Source organism: Mya arenaria, chromosome 16, assembly GCF_026914265.1.
Source record: "Mya arenaria isolate MELC-2E11 chromosome 16, ASM2691426v1".
Classification (NCBI taxonomy): Eukaryota; Metazoa; Mollusca; class Bivalvia; order Myida; family Myidae; genus Mya; species Mya arenaria.
Window position 1 is genome coordinate 49783432 of NC_069137.1, and position 16857 is coordinate 49800288.

The 16857-nt window shown below is 35.4% G+C and overlaps 1 protein-coding gene across 4 annotated transcripts in view; it reads left to right on the forward strand.

Moving 5' to 3' along the window:
- LOC128221872 (atrial natriuretic peptide receptor 1-like) overlaps positions 1-16621 on the forward strand; it is a 355937-nt gene extending 339316 nt beyond the window's left edge. For all 4 annotated transcript variants that reach the window (XM_052930497.1, XM_052930496.1, XM_052930499.1 and 1 more), the window contains 7 exons: positions 1471-1620; positions 3462-3585; positions 5343-5411; positions 6331-6505; positions 7884-7982; positions 9343-9434; positions 11270-16621. In XM_052930497.1, coding sequence (XP_052786457.1) covers positions 1471-1620; positions 3462-3585; positions 5343-5411; positions 6331-6505; positions 7884-7982; positions 9343-9434; positions 11270-11350 — 790 coding nt within the window. In that variant the 3' untranslated portion in view covers positions 11351-16621. The remainder of the gene's footprint in view (positions 1-1470; positions 1621-3461; positions 3586-5342; positions 5412-6330; positions 6506-7883; positions 7983-9342; positions 9435-11269) is intronic.
- The last annotated feature ends 236 nt before the right edge of the window (positions 16622-16857 follow it).

A 16857-nucleotide genomic window follows, 5' to 3' on the forward strand; every position in this document is an offset into this window, starting at 1 on the left:
TAGAGTCTAAAAAATCTTATAGAAGTGAATTTAACACAAATTATAGAAAAAATAGTAAGCTTAGCGTAGGACCAGACAAGTTAACATGTATGTTGATACAGTTAATGAATGCTCGGTTCGTATACAATAAGCGCTGCTTATAAGGATTACATCTGACAAAAAATAACTAGCAATTATATGGAATAAAATTTCGGAGATCCGTTTTAGGGGTCGGGATCAGAACTTCAGTCAAAACTCGCGGTGTCGAGGCTTTTGGGACCTCAGTAAGAACTTCGAGATAATGAAAATTCGATATAACCAAAATACAAAATAGTTTATTAATAAACACAAAAAGTCGAATGAAGATCGACATAAGCAGAAAATTAAGATGTGCCTCACAGTTCGACATAGCGAGTTTTGACTGTGTATTTAAGACAAATTGTGACTTGCGTAAAAACAAACTCTGTTTGTATCACAGACAAAATGTAACTAAACACCAAAAAAAATCGAATGAAGTGCGTAATAAGCGGACAAATTCCAGATATTTGCAGATTCCTTCACTGTTTTATTTGTACGTCCCAAAAGACATGTTCCGCAGAGTTGAATTCTTCTAAGCTATTTTTCTTAAGATCCAAGCGCATATAAAACACGATACCACAAAAAAACAATCTCTGTGCAAATTTGCTTTTTAAGGATTTTGACATAAGGGCCGCTCTGTTATTTACTGAAAACAATACAGATTCCTAGAATCTATCTCGTTAAATCTAGATCATGACACGCAATATTCACATCAAATTAGGTTGTTGATGGACTCAAGAAGATATTAATTATGACATATGGTATATGTTTCCATATTGGCCCTGTATTCAGACCGCTCATGTCTATACATTACAAATATAGTTATTTTCGGATGAGAAACAAGGTTGTTTATTCCATTAGATAAGTAAGTAACTGTCCGAGCGATCATAATTGCTCAACCAAACTTATTATACGGAATCGAACGCGATTTCAGCTTATGGCGTACAGGCGAACCTCGTTGGCTTGATCTCCCAGGGACCGCCAAAAATACATCGAGCCTCGAAAAGTTCGAGCCAAGCGGAGATGATTACCTTCAGTTTAAAGAAATCGGTCCTTTATATCCAGTTCGAGGCAAGGAGAGAATTCGAGCCAACGGGGTTCGACTGTATTTTTATATATCATACCTCCGCACTGATTTTGGGTCACTTATCTTTATATCGTATAAAAATGGCGTCTCTTTCCGTATCCGATGAATAAATGATTTTCGACGTGATATATATATATACGTTACGGGGTTAGTAGTTCACACGATTTGGGATATACGGGGCGCAGGAAGACATATTCGGGTTTCGATCTTCGCTCTCACCCAATATGGGTTCCTTTGTCCCGTATATAACCCATATCGTGTCAACTTCTAACCCATGAACCTATGAATTTATTTTTTCGTATTCTAAAACTTGTTTTTTATTGCAGGGATGGAGATAAGGGAAATATCTTGGACAATCTGTTATCCCGTATGGAGCAATACGCCAACAACTTAGAATCGTTAGTGGAGGAACGAACGGCTGATTTCCTCGAGCAGAAGAAGAAAGCGGAGGACCTGCTCTATATGATGCTTCCAAAGTAAAGATAACTTACACACCCAGTTAAGGGGGTAAACTGTAGAATAAAGGGAAGATAACATATGCAATACATCTCTAGTCGAACATAAGATAGTAAGCGGAGATAAATTGTAGAGAAAGGCAAATTATCATTAGCACTGTTATGAAATTCGTCTTAATATAATGTTAACAAAAGCAATGTACTACATTCGTCTTTAAAAAAATGTCTACAATAGCACTGAATTGGTGTTCAGATCAGTATGATATACCTTAAGTAAAAGGACATAACCCCTGTACATATGTATGTATGCTTTATTGGTCTATGGCCAAATAACTGGTTTTGTGTTTCAATAAGGAATGGCAGATTCGTGAAGTAAATCATAAAAAATGTCAATAAACGTTCAAAGGAATGATTTTATCACTCTAATTTACATTGTTAAACCATATGAAAGGAATCATTGGCATTAAGTTTCGTCTGTGGAAACCGATGCATTGGGTTTTGCGTGTATAGGCGTCGTAAAGACAACATATTTGTAGGCGTTGCGACATATTAGAGCGACTGGCGGTGTGCATTTGGAAATGAATTGCGTCGGTGAATTAATTAAGCTTTAAGACAATTCAATTTGATATTTGGACTCATTTTATATGTAAAGTGGCAGGGACGGCATTCTAAACAGTAGCGGGCCTCCATTAAAAACAATACCAGCTTTATTCGTATGATAATATGATTTTGTTTATTCCACAACTCAAAATAAGGGCATTCAGTTCTCAAAAATATGATTAAACTGGTTGATTTAAGGAAAAGAACCCCAATGGCACCGGATTTTTGAACTCAAATTATTATTTTTAAATATGTTATTTATAATAATTCCAAACTGAAAATTAAGACGCAAAAAATGTAAAAAAATATATTGAAATTTTTTTTTTTTGAAATACATGCACTTTGAACTGTCTATTTATTATCATATATATAGACAGTACAAAGTGCATATTTATGGAAAAAAATAATAAGTTTTAACCTTTTTTTTTTTGCATTTAAAAAAAAATCTTAAAATTCCAACCTTAGACTAAGGTTGGAATTTCAAGAGTTTGATTTTTCAAATAAGGTTTAAAAATCCGGTGCCAGTGAATTATCCCTGTGGTTGCAAAAAGTAAGAACAGTCTCATGGATTGATATTCAATATTGGTCTGAATTGGATCTAAAAACGATGTAGCTAATCGGATTACTGGTTATTAATAAGGATTCATAACTGTTACATGTTTTTGAGGCCCTTATGGTTGATTTATCCAGATATATTTTTATTAATGAATAAACACCGATCATTGCCCATCAGTTTAAAAGGAGTAGATCTATAATTATATTATACTAGGTACTCACAAAGTACGCAGCATTTATGATCATGGACCTTGAACATGTAACAGTCAAGTCAAGTCAAGTTTTAAAAAAAAATACCACTAAAATGGAACATTGCCAAAAGATCATTCTTAATGGCGTTTACATGTAGATGAAGATGACATGTAAAAACTGTGAAAACATGTATAGTAGACGTTCGTTATGTCGAAGTCGTTTGGACTTCTGGTAAAAACTTCGAGGTAAAGAACATTTGATAAAATCGAAATACAAAACATGTCTAACTCAACTCAAAATATAAGAAAAAAGATCGACATAACCGGAACATCGAGATAACAGAGATCGACATAACGCTTTTCGATTGTATGCAATGTTTTCACTACTTGTACAACGAAAATATATTAGGGGTATTTGTCCTTTAGTATGTATTCTATGCCACTGATGTAACTAAGTATTGGCTACCAATCATCATATAGCGAGAAATAAACTGAAATGTTGTATTGTTTTTACAGACAGGTAGCGGGCCAGTTGATCCGAGGAGAGACTGTGATGCCAGAAACCTTCGATTCCGTGACTATCTACTTCAGTGATATATGTGGGTTTACCGCGCTTTCCTCCGAGAGCACTCCAATGCAGGTTTGTATTAGCATAGTAAACGGTTTTGTGCTTGTATAGTAAAACTGCGTTCTTTCGAACAGGCGGTCGTTCGAGATCCGGCGGTCCCTCGTGGTTAAAGTTAAGTCTCGAACATTTTTCCTTCTATTTTCATATAAAATATTCCGCGGCTGCATCAAAACTTAAATAAGTCGAGGAGTCGAGCACAAAATACACAGATCATGCTTCCTCAACTCAATACATAATCGGTGTCGAAGTAAACATTCTGTTTGACAGCTCCTAACTTTAAAAAACAACACTGAAAGTCAATTCATAACAAACTGGGAAATGGGTCGTTCGAAAAATCGGTTCCTTCGAGGTTTTAGCTCAGACCCTGGTATCCTCGAGCGATCGCAGTTTTACAGTTGATATACAGTCGAACCTCGTTTGCTCGAACTCCCATGGACCGGCAAAAATACATTTACTCTCGTGAAATTCGAGCCAACCTGGAATGTTTACCTTCAGTATAAAGAAATTGGTCCTTTACATCCAGTTCGAGCCAACGAGAAATTTGAGCCATGCAAGTTCGAGCAAACGGGGTTCGAGTGTAACTATCTGTAATACAAATACTTTGACAAAATGTGTGTATATTATTAAAACATGCGCTATTTTCAGAGATGCAAACGAATGGCAAAATTGCGATTCGAATATTCATTTAATAATTCTTCCGATCGAATATTGTAGTATTCCATTACAAAAAGTAATCTTTTAGAAGTTGAAGTAAAATATAACTTAAAAATGTAATTGCTATGGCTTTTTAACCCTCCTTTATTGTCGGTTCGTCCCCAAGCGACGGACCATGTTTCCCTCTAAATAAGTCTTATTTTAAACGTTTGCTGCAATTGTTACCATTCTTTCCCTTTAAATAGCAATAATACAATAAAAAGATTTGCAGCTTTAATTCTCAAGTATCAAACTCCGACTCAAGGTGCTAGTAAATACAGACCCTGTTTTTTCCAAGAACACGCATGGTGATGGATTAGCCATCACTGTCATGGTCGTAGGACATCACTCAGATGTAGCTAGTTTGGGTTATATTACATATAAGCAATGTCCCCTGTGTCAGTAGCCTGATATTCATACTTATTTATAATAATAGCACGAGGATAACATTGGTTAAATGTTAGTACAATACTAATGCATCATAAGCATAATAATAAAGGTACTTTTGAGAGCGTTTTCTGAAAGCGGTTTGGAAAAAAGGTCCACTTGCATTCAAATAACTTTAATTAGCGTTGCAAAGTTTCAGTAGCCATTCGCTCGAATTTTATATTAACACTATATGGTAAAAGTGAATCGGTCCTTTATATTAATTTCGAGCAAATGAGTTAATCGAGCCAAACGAGTTCGAGCCAACGGGGTTCGGTTGAAATGCATTACATACATTATTTTGTTTGATTTTAAGGTTATAGTCCTGTTTAAAGTTCGAACCAACGAGAAAATCCAACCAAGTGTGTTCGAGCCAACAAGGTTCGATTGTGATGCATTTCATAAAATATTTTGTTCTATTCTCAGGCTATATACCTGTTTTTTTAATGTTCGAGACAACGAGGAAATCGAGCCAAGCGAGATCGAGCCAACGGGGTTCGACTGTTATGCATTTGATACATGTTTTTTTTCGATTGTCAAGTTATAAACAGGTTTATAGTTCGAGCCTACGAGGAAATCGAGCCTAGCGAGTTCGAACCAACGGGGTTTAATTGTTATGCATTTGATGCATGATTTTATTCGTTTTTCAGGTTATAGACCTGCTGAATGATCTCTACACTACGTTTGATTCCATTATTGAAAATTTCGATGTTTACAAGGTAAGTTCTTGCCCCTATCATGTACTGCTAGCTCGTAAAACATTACTTATACTATAAGGGGACAACCCTAAAAGTCCAATATGAAATGATGATCTTGCTTACGGGACAGTGTTCAAGAGTACGGGAGACAGCGTCATAATGCAGGTTCTTGCAAAACACTAATAATTGATGCGTTTCGCTGACCATTTCGTCTGCCTATGCTGCTTCTCAAACGTTTTCTAATCATAATTCGTATGAGTCGCCTTTTTATAAAGAGGCTGCGAAACACAACGTTTACGTGCACTTTTACATGGAGTTACGTTCGTTTAAAGTAGCGAATGTTCAACTGCCAGTGAAACTTAGCATGGTTATACCAACTCAGACTATTGGCTACTTTCCATTTTTATAGATTTTGAAACGTTATGGTTTGTGATTTCAAAAACAGAATGACATACTGGATCTACTTGATCTATTTGTTGTTGTTTTTTTTACATTTATACCGCATTGGTTTACCCCTACACCGGATTTGGTCACTTTATCGAATACACAGTGGTTATGTTCAACCAATTTCATTTTTCTTATTCAAAATTTAACTTTTTTCTAAAGTTGTTTAATGTTTAGTAGACAAGTGGAACTTTCTCCCCATATATGGTGTTGGGGTCCTAAAGTACTAAAGAGCAGTGTTATTTCCGCGTCTATATAACATATAGGAAACGTATTTAGTAGTCTCTGACCTTTTGACAATGTTCACATAGCTGGATGACGTAGTACACAAAAGCAGCCTACCTGAACACGTACATATGTTTCGTAACTACTCCACTGATACGATTTCTTCACAAATACAGCAACTTCTGGTGCCACAACTGTTAAAGTTTCCATAATGAATGTTAGTAATTGTAGTATAGTAACATTAATTCTTATGTTGTTGTTTTTCTTGCAGGTTGAAACGATAGGCGACGCCTATATGGTGGTGTCGGGCCTTCCGGTCAGAAACGGGAACCTGCATGCGCGGGAAATATCCCGCATGTCAATCGCCCTTCTCAACGCTGTGCTGTCTTTCAGAATACGTCATAAACCAAATGACCAATTAAAACTCCGCATCGGTATCCATTCAGGTAAATAAATTGGATGTCAACTTTATCATACGTCATAAACCCAATAAATACAATCAAGTAATATAGCCTAGTGACCTATTTAATCTGTGTGCACTATTACCGTCTCAGTTTCATATATGTTTGAATAGAATCACTGTGTGCGTGTGCTGTGGGCCTAAAGATTCAAAAGGTTTGGCCTACTTGACATTGTAATGGCCGGCCCCTACAAAATCACATAACAAGTATATGTTGACTGTTACTAAAATTAACACTATATTTGCTAGCTTTTACAGAGGGGATAGTCGGCCATATTGGGTGGATTTATCACTCAATATAATGATTTGCAGGATCGGTGTGCGCGGGGTTAGGGGCCTTAAGATGGCCAGGTATTGCAAGTTGGTTGAATTTATCACCTTATAAAGTCATTATATATGTTTTGCAGGATCGGTGTGCGCGGGGGTAGGGGGCCTTAAGATGCCCAGGTATTGCAAGTTGGTTGAATTTATCACCTTATAAAGTCATTATATATGTTTTGCAGGATCGGTGTGCGCGTGGGTAGGGGCCTTAAGATGCCCAGGTATTGCAAGTTGGTTGAATTTATCACCTTATAAAGTCATTATATATGTTTTGCAGGATCGGTGTGCGCGGGGGTAGTGGGCCTTAAGATGCCCAGGTATTGCAAGTTGGTTGAATTTATCACCTTATAAAGTCATTATATATGTTTTGCAGGATCGGTGTGCGCGGGGGTAGGGGCCTTAAGATGCCCAGGTATTGCAAGTTGTTTGAATTTATCACCTTATAAAGTCATTATATATGTTTTGCAGGATCGGTGTGCGCGGGGGTAGTGGGCCTTAAGATGCCCAGGTATTGCAAGTTGTTTGAATTTATCACCTTATAAAGTCATTATATATGTTTTGCAGGATCGGTGTGCGCGGGGGTAGGGGCCTTAAGATGCCCAGGTATTGCAAGTTGTTTGAATTTATCACCTTATAAAGTCATTATATATGTTTTGCAGGATCGGTGTGCGCGGGGGTAGTGGGCCTTAAGATGCCCAGGTATTGCAAGTTGGTTGAATTTATCACCTTATAAAGTCATTATATATGTTTTGCAGGATCGGTGTGCGCGGGGGTAGTGGGCCTTAAGATGCCCAGGTATTGCAAGTTGGTTGAAATTATCACCTTATAAAGTCATTATATATGTTTTGTAGGATCGGTGTGCGCGGGGGTAGTGGGCCTTAAGATGCCCAGGTATTGCAAGTTGGTTGAAATTATCACCTTATAAAGTCATTATATATGTTTTGCAGGATCGGTGTGCGCGGGGGTAGTGGGCCTTAAGATGCCCAGGTATTGCAAGTTGGTTGAAATTATCACCTTATAAAGTCATTATATATGTTTTGTAGGATCGGTGTGCGCGGGGGTAGTGGGCCTTAAGATGCCCAGGTATTGCCTGTTTGGGGACACGGTCAACACAGCATCTCGAATGGAGTCGAATGGATTGCGTAAGGAAATTCTGGGTTGATTCAGATTAAGATTCAGTTGCAACCTTTTCGCCATCACCCCTCGATTGTTATTGTTTCAAAATCTGAATTGATTTTGGGCTTAAAGTTCCCTTATAAATATACTTTTATTTTAAGCTTCTTTCAAGCTTATTTCATAATTAATTTCGTTGTGACATTGCTCCACATTTAAAAGACAGTCTGGTCATTCCAGGAATAAATGTAAACAGCATTGCCATGCTTGTGCATTTAGCATAGTGTAGTAGAAGATTCAGTGTAAATGCTTGACAATAATACTATATGATGTTACCCTTTAAGTTGCCATAACTTGTAATGTTATAAAGTTTGCCTTTAATACCATCCTATACTGTACCCGATAGTGTTACCCTGTTATGATGCTATATAACTTTACCCTATAATCCTACCTATAATCTAATTTGATGCTTTTAGCCTATAATATAACCAATTACCGTTACCATACTAAGTTGCCCTTTCAAGTTACCCTATGCTATTACCCTATAATGTTACTATAAAATATTACCCTTAAATTGTACCATATAATATAACCTGATAATCTCACCCTACATAATTACCATATCCAGGTACCTTATAATGTACCCTATAAGCACACTATATAATGTCTTACCTAATGATATGACCCGACAGTGTTACCCTATCCCGTTACTTTATAGTGTTACCCTATAATACCATGTATTGATACGCTATAATGCTACCCTATAATGCTACCCAATAATGCTGCCCTATAATGCTACCCTATAATGCTACCCTATAATGCTACCCTATAATGCTACCCTATAATGCTACCCTATAATGCTTCCCTATAATGCTACCCTATAATGCTACCCTATAATGCTTCCCTATAATGCTACCCTATAATACTACCCTATAATGCTACCCTATAATGCTACCCTATAATGCTACCCTATAATGCTACAGCTACCCTATAATGCTACCCTATAATGCTACCCTATAATGCTACAGCTACCCTATAATGCTACCCTATAATGCTACCCTATAATGCTACAGCTACCCTATAATGCTACCCTAAAATGCTACCCTATAATGCTACCCTATAATGCTACCCTATAATGCTACAGCTACCCTATAATGCTACCCTATAATGCTACCCTATAATGCTACAGCTACCCTATAATGCTACCCTAAAATGCTACCCTATAATGCTACCCTATAATGCTACCCTATAATGCTACCCTATAATGCTACAGCTACCCTATAATGCTACCCTAAAATGCTACCCTATAATGCTACCCTATAATGCTACCCTATAATGCTACCCTAATAATACTGTTACCCTATATTTTTACCATTTACTTTTGTACAGCGTTGCGAATTCACGTGAGTCCGTTCACAAAGGAAGTTCTAGACCAGTTTGGATCGTTCGAGCTTGAACTCAGGGGACCAGTAGAAATGAAGGTATGTGTATTTGGGGCATTCGGAACTCCTCGGCCATTCTTTTCAAAAAACTTAGTAAAGTGTGTTATTGCAAACATAATGAAGATTCCAAAGATTTAAGTGATAAAGTTTGACTGCTAAACAAAATTTCTACGCGATCTACTTGCAGCGGATTTAAACGTACCGCTTTTTGAGTATGGAAACCGTCCATATACATTCGAGGTTGTTTTCGAAACAAATGGCCGAGGATTACCGAATGTATTTGGGGAGGGGGTATATTTGATCCCTACAGTGAATTCCTGTTTCGTAATCGGAGCATCTCGGCCATTTCTCATCGAAAACAACCTCGGATGTACATGGACGGTTTACCGTGTCAGAATTCTTTACATTTAACTACGCTGTAAGTAGATCACATAGTAATCTAAATATAGCAGTTAAACCTTTACTCTTAGGAACAATAATTATTTATGCAATAATTCGCATGTCTGGGAATCAATTTGAACCTAGAAGTACAAACTATACATTAAAACTCTATAATTGATTAACATTATTATCATTAATTTTCGATGAATAATGGCCGAGGAGTTTCGCTGACAGTTCCAAGACGATAACCCCAATAAGTGTATAACTATATTTTGATGGGTGTTTGGTATGTTTGTGCTGTTTTTAGCGTGTGTATCTAGTTAAAGTGCCTGTCGGGTCTTAGCCATGTTATTTTAGCCATGACCTTCGGACACGTTTCGATACATGGATTGTCCCTGTATATATATTATCTATTAATTCCAAGGAATTAATTGTGGCATTGATGTCATTATCGGGGTATGAACGCAGTTGGGGTGGTTAAAGCGTGTGGAGTACGACCACGCGTAGTTTGACCAGCCCAGTTGCGTTCATATCCGACACGATAATGACACCAATCCCGCATTTTATTACCTATATTTACGCCAATAGTTCATTATTTAATACAATAATTGCTAAAAAATACGTCATTTTATTTAAGAAAACCTTACAGTAATCCTTTCTCATCCATTCTGTAAATAAAAAGACCCGACCGTCACAATAACGCGGGAAAAGATCAACTACTTGAAATCACGTATAAACGTACTCTTGAAACACAAATGGCAACAATACATTTAAAATATCATAAATTAACACTTTCTATGTTGAATTATTTCTTAAGGGGCCTGCTGACACAATAAAAACAATTACACCATAAACAATTTCCATGTATATTGTTATGCGGTGACTCGCGATCTGAACATATCCGAAGAAGTTGCGTTTATCGGATGATAGCTGCAATTGCCGTAAGGCAGTTCATTTAGGGAATGGTTGAGGTGTAAATATTAAACACTAAAATGGAAAAAACAGGGGAAAGTCCATTAGAATACAATTTAACGAAGGTCGAATTTAAAATCAGCCGGATGGCCAATTAGATATGATATATTAAAGGGAGGTGAAATGAAATAACATAATGCTTATACATGTATAAAAAAAACTATTGGTGAAAACTTTGAAATTTTTTAACTTACCATTTGTTACCTTAAAGCTGCTCCTTCACATTTTTACCGTTTTTACAACCTTTTTGTTATTTTTTTATCTTGGAATGAGCAAATGTTTGATTGAATATTTGCCAACCAGTGATTAAAGACACACAAAACAGCTCGCCCGCTCTATAAGTATACGTTTCATTGGACGCCTAAGACACACCTCAGGCGTCCAATCTAACGTCCGGATTACTGCTCATTTCATAATAATGAGTACTGGATGCTCACGGTATTCAATGGAGTTAATCGTTTTGAATAGACTTGGTAGCGATGTTTTTATAACATATCTAAATAATGCATTTTTCGTTTCAGGGTAAAGGGGCGGTAACCACGTACTGGTTATCAGGGGAGAGAATAAAATTAGAACAAACAAAAATTGTTCCATTCTGCTGATGAAGTCACGGATGAAATGACGTCATACTATTGAGTGATGACACGAGAAAAACATGACGTCGTAGTATTAACTTTTCTTCGTATCTGTACAATACGATGGGAGGATAAAAACCATAGATCAAACGGAGATTATGACGTCACCAATAAATATGACGTCATAATATACATATTTCGTCATATCTGATTTTCCTTCAATGTGATTGATTTTTTTGTCTCTTCTTAAAATGTTTGATTTTTAGGCAGTAGTTAGTCAATCCGGTAGTGGAAGGTTTTGTTAAGGTTTGATTGCAGACATGTTGGTGAACTGTTAAGTTAGCTAGGATTTCTAACGTATGTTAAGATAAGATAATTTTCGGTGTCAGGAATGTATAGAGTTTTTCCGTGTTTGATGTTTTAGAATCAATTCTATAACCAATAATTATTATGGACAGAAATGACTTTATGCTTGTGTATATAATTCCGCATCACTTATAGGTGTGGTGAAAACAGAATGTCTTTCTATTACGTGTTACATGTTTTCCCCACATAATATTACACTTTGTAAGTAATCTTGTAAATATACCAAATGTTAATATTTTTCGTGTACCTGTGTCTAGGAAAATATGTCTCCTGTGTCTAATTTGTAGAAAACATACATTTTCTCTTTAAAGGGACTTAATCGCTTACTGTTTTAAAGTGGGGGTTTTCCAAAATTATTTACAGTCGAACCCCGTTGGCTCCCAGGGTCTGGCGAAAATACCTCGAGCCTCGGGGAATTTCAGCCAAGCAGGTTTGTTTATCTTTAGTTTAAAGAAATCTGTACTTTACATCTAGTTCGAGCCAACGAGGAATTTGAACCAAACGAGTTCGAGCCAACGGGGGTCGGCTGATTTTTTCTTACTTTTATGCACAATGATCAAACAGCAACTGACAGATACTTATTTTAACATAATTTTGTAAATCCAAGCTTTAAAATGATTAAAAATGATAGCGTTACTCGCGCTTTTCGATAAAATATAGCATTTTCGGTAACATATTTGATTAATTAATAACGATATAGGTCAAATTTGACCTTTAATGATTTTTCTTAATCATTGTGGTAAGCAAGTTGTTTTCACTTAAAACAAAACTAATTGTTTCGATATCTACCCCTAAAAAACTATGAATGAGTCCCTTAAATGGATCAACAATGCGTAAGACCTTGAAATTAACTGTTTAACCTACGTATGAATGTCGTTAAGTTTGTTATATTATGACAAAACTTGATGTTAGTCTTTACATATTGAAAAATGTAGATTCGAAGGTATTTGTTATACATCTGAATGGCCGGTATTCATAAAATATATCTTATCGTTATTTTCAAATTTATTTAATTTTTCCAAGTTAAGTATCTTACTTGTCATATGATGAAATAGTTTGATAATTTCTTAAATACTTTATTGTCATTTGCTTAATTGAAAATTAATATTAAAACACTAATATATTTTATATACATATTTTTATTAAGCTATGAGTATTATAGGAACTTGACTTAAGCTAGCAAATGACTTAAGATTATTTATGAATACAGATCCAGGATCCAGGGTTGGTATTCAATATAAATCTTAATTGGATCTAAGAACGATGTAGCTAATCGGATTATTTGTTATTAATAACTAGACAATAGAGTGAATGAAGTCAATGATGTATGACCATAAGATCATCATAAATTGAATATTGAATACCACCCAAAGTGTCGGATTAAATTGTACATAGGTTGAAAGAGTTTACCTTTAAGTAAAGTTGATAGGAAATGTCTTATTTCAAAGTCAAGCATTCATTTAAAATATAGAATATTTGAAAACAAATCCCGAAAAAAATCACAAGCAGCATTCAATGATAGTATTTTGTCTGACTGTGTCACTTCTTTGTTATTTTGTTAGTCGTTCTTATATATTTTTATGCTCGTTTTATATGGAAAAGAGTGCTATTTTTCCATATTGCTGTCTTTTTTTATTGGGTCTTAAAAAATCCAGCCACTCGCCAAATTTTACATCAATCACTTATTTTGTATACCCTTTTCTGTCATTTATTATATTTATTTTAAATAATTTTTGTTCCGCCATTATTATCCACAAGCACCAAGTTTACATTATCGCTGACGAATTGTTTTAGCAATGTCATAGCCTTGGTGTCATCTTCGGCATCGTCGTCGGCATCGCCGTCGTCATCGTCGGCATTGTCGTCGTCGTCATCGTAGGCATCGTCGTCGGCCTCGTCGGCGGTGGTGTCGTCTGTGTCTTGTATGTCGTTTTATAACAATAACACTAAACTTGGCCATGACTTAAACACCATCCCAAATATTCAAATGAAACTTGTTACCCATGCTATCAGACGCAAAGTGCACTTGTATAGCAATGCGTATAACTCCGGTTTTAACAATTATCGAGCGATGCCAAATGTTTGACTTAACAAAAACAGACGAAAGTTCGGTTCGCTCCGTGGCACTCCTGTTGAAAATCCATTTATTTTATACATGCTCTATGTCGATATTTCATGTGTTATATTTTACATTATTTGTATTCTGTATTAGTTTACAATAAGAACGCCATTTGGTATCTGTACTTCGCAGGGGTCGTTTCAAAAACGACCTTATTCGATTTTAATCTCAAAATGATAGTATGCATAGTTTTATTTCTTTGCTACATATTTGATTGAACTTCAAACAATATTAATAAACAATGTGTTAAGGAAACAAAAAATCAATGCATTGCAATTTGTGACTTTTAAACAGATTTAAGATTACTGTAGTTACGACTAAATTCCTTTTTTGAAACGGCCCCCATGTTCTTACAATTTTGCCAATGAATAAGGCCACAAAAAATAAAGATTTTTCTGTTGGGGTTTCCCTACCAGTATTTTTGAGTGTGGGTAGGTAGTTTTTTTGTTTTAATTTCATTCATAACTGCTTATTATATCATTCAAAACCATTCATTTCGAAAACAAAAAGACAAAAATGAAGTTATGACTAATTGGAAAGGCTACGAAAATGCAGTAGTGGGTATTTTAGTGAGTCGATCGAGACACGCCAAATTATTAAATATTGTTGGCCTTATTTTTGCTAAACAATATCAACTTAATCTTATCGCTCGCTTTGAGATAAGTGGGTATTTGTTAGTGTGGACTACTTTTTATGTGCTTCGTCATCCAAGGATAACTCCTTTTTGTGCGCTTCGTCATCCAAGGATTACTACTGTGTGTGTGCTTCGCATCCAAAGATTACTACTTTTTGTGTGCTTTGCATCAAAGAATGACTACTTTTTGTGGGCTTCGCATCAAATAATGACTACTTTTTGTGTGCTTCGTATTTAAGGATGACTACTTTTTGTGTGCTACGCATCAAAAGATAACTACTTTTTGTGTGCTCGCATTAAAAGATGTGTACATTGTGCAAGTGTTATACTCCTACCATTCGCGTTACATGTACCTTTGTATGAATTATGACCGACTTTAAGGTATAACACGTGTAAATCAAGGCTTTTATAACGTTTAAGCTATACCGCTTGTTTGACGGGAGGAACTACGGCGTTGGCGTTAACTCAGCCGCGGTCGTTTTAATTTTTTATCATATGTTGAATTGGCTAAACACGAACCATGTTGCAAAATGATATTACAATTTTTGTTTTTGCAGTGAATGCATTTTGTGTATTAGTTTAACAATAAAATAACCAAGATCTAATTTGAAACTAGATTTGATATATACTAGTTTGTTCATATAATCAGGTGCAGTAGAACGGTATACATTTTCTGTTGTTAAGGAGTCCGACTCACAAATAAGTAATTTTTTTCTGACCTTTATGTTAAGTTTTGATACATTTCCATTCAATGTTGGTTTCATATGAAATGTTTTTGCTTGCTTCTTACCACAACTACATATGTTACCTAAGAACAAGTATAAGCGTATAAGAATTCTATTGAATACTGTTCCCAATTCCTTAAAATTTGAACTGAGATTTTGTTTTATGACAAGTGTGATTTTGTTTGTGTGTTTGCTGTGTTCGAATGTGTCATGATGTCTTTAGACCACAGAAACACTTGTATTTTGTAACGAAACTATCATTCATAATAGATGTACAACTTTCAACTGTCATTGCAATTTTTACAACTTTTAAACACCTAGCAATTGTTTTTTTTTGTTTTTTATTTTGGAAAACGCGTTCGGGAAAAAGTGTGAAATTATGACCTCGAGGGAGCCATAAGGTTTTGTGCATGATTTGAGTATTTGGGACCGGCTATTGTGCTCGACTCCTCGACTTATTTCGTTTTTTGGGACTAAGCTTCGACCTCGAGGGACCGCCTGTTCGAACGACCGCAGTTTTACATGTTTTAGTTGATACCAGAAATCTATTCAGCATCGATGAAAAAAAAAAAACAGATTTCGTGTGTTATTGTTATATCAACTTAAAGGGACTCCTTCACAGATTTAAAGATGGCAACGATATTTTTTTTAAACTTTGTTGAACTTGTTATACTTTTATGAACACACTTTGGCAGCTTATTCTAATTGCAAGTTTAAAGTAATTTGAATTTTCGCTGATGTTTTATCAACAAAAACAAGTATTTTCATCAGATTTCACCCGAAATTATTTTTTTCTTTTCTCGACCTTTTAAAACTCGAACGAGTCCCTTTAACTGTTTTTACATAATATATTGTTACAATTATTATATCGCACGACTGTAATTTTCTCAACTTAAATATACACACGTATACATATTTCTTTAAAGTCAATATAAATGTTCTTACAATTATAATGTCAAATATATCATCGATTTGATAATTTTTTAAGTATTGTTACTGTGTCTTTGTTTTTTTACTTAAATTATACAGTGGTTATGTTGTGTAAAAGAAATTAAAACTTTTAAACACTTATACATGTATATTCTTATTCACTATCGTTATTGCAATGACCCTGACCCTGGCACAGTAAGAAAATATAATTGCAACCACCAAATTATATGTTGAAATACTTCTTAAATAATTACATCAGGTACACAAAACTTCTGTGTTTTAGAAACAATTGCTAAACAAGTATTTTATTAATGTCTTAAGAGATGTCTTTAGTAGAATCCGTACTCTTATAAGTCACTGTCATTTAGAAATGGCATGGTACATCGTATTTGTTCACATACACACACTTCTTTAATCTTCGTAAACTTTGTCATACAAAATGTGTTGTATATGTATTTAAACCGTTTAGAATTGATAGTTGATTTATTATTATATTATTGATAAAAATAAAGATTTTGAAAGTTTCATAATGACTTGATTTGTCTTGTATATTCCCCATAAAGAATTAGCGAATGCGAACATTTGAACTTTAACCCAAACCCAAGATCAGTACTTTTCAGATCTGACGTATAAACCTCACTTGAAACAAAGGGTTTTACGGATCTGACCTTTGACTCCTTACTCTTGGCCATGACATTTACGATTCTGACATTTGACCCCTTTCATGTGGCCAGTTCCTATTCAGATCGACCGTTTTCCA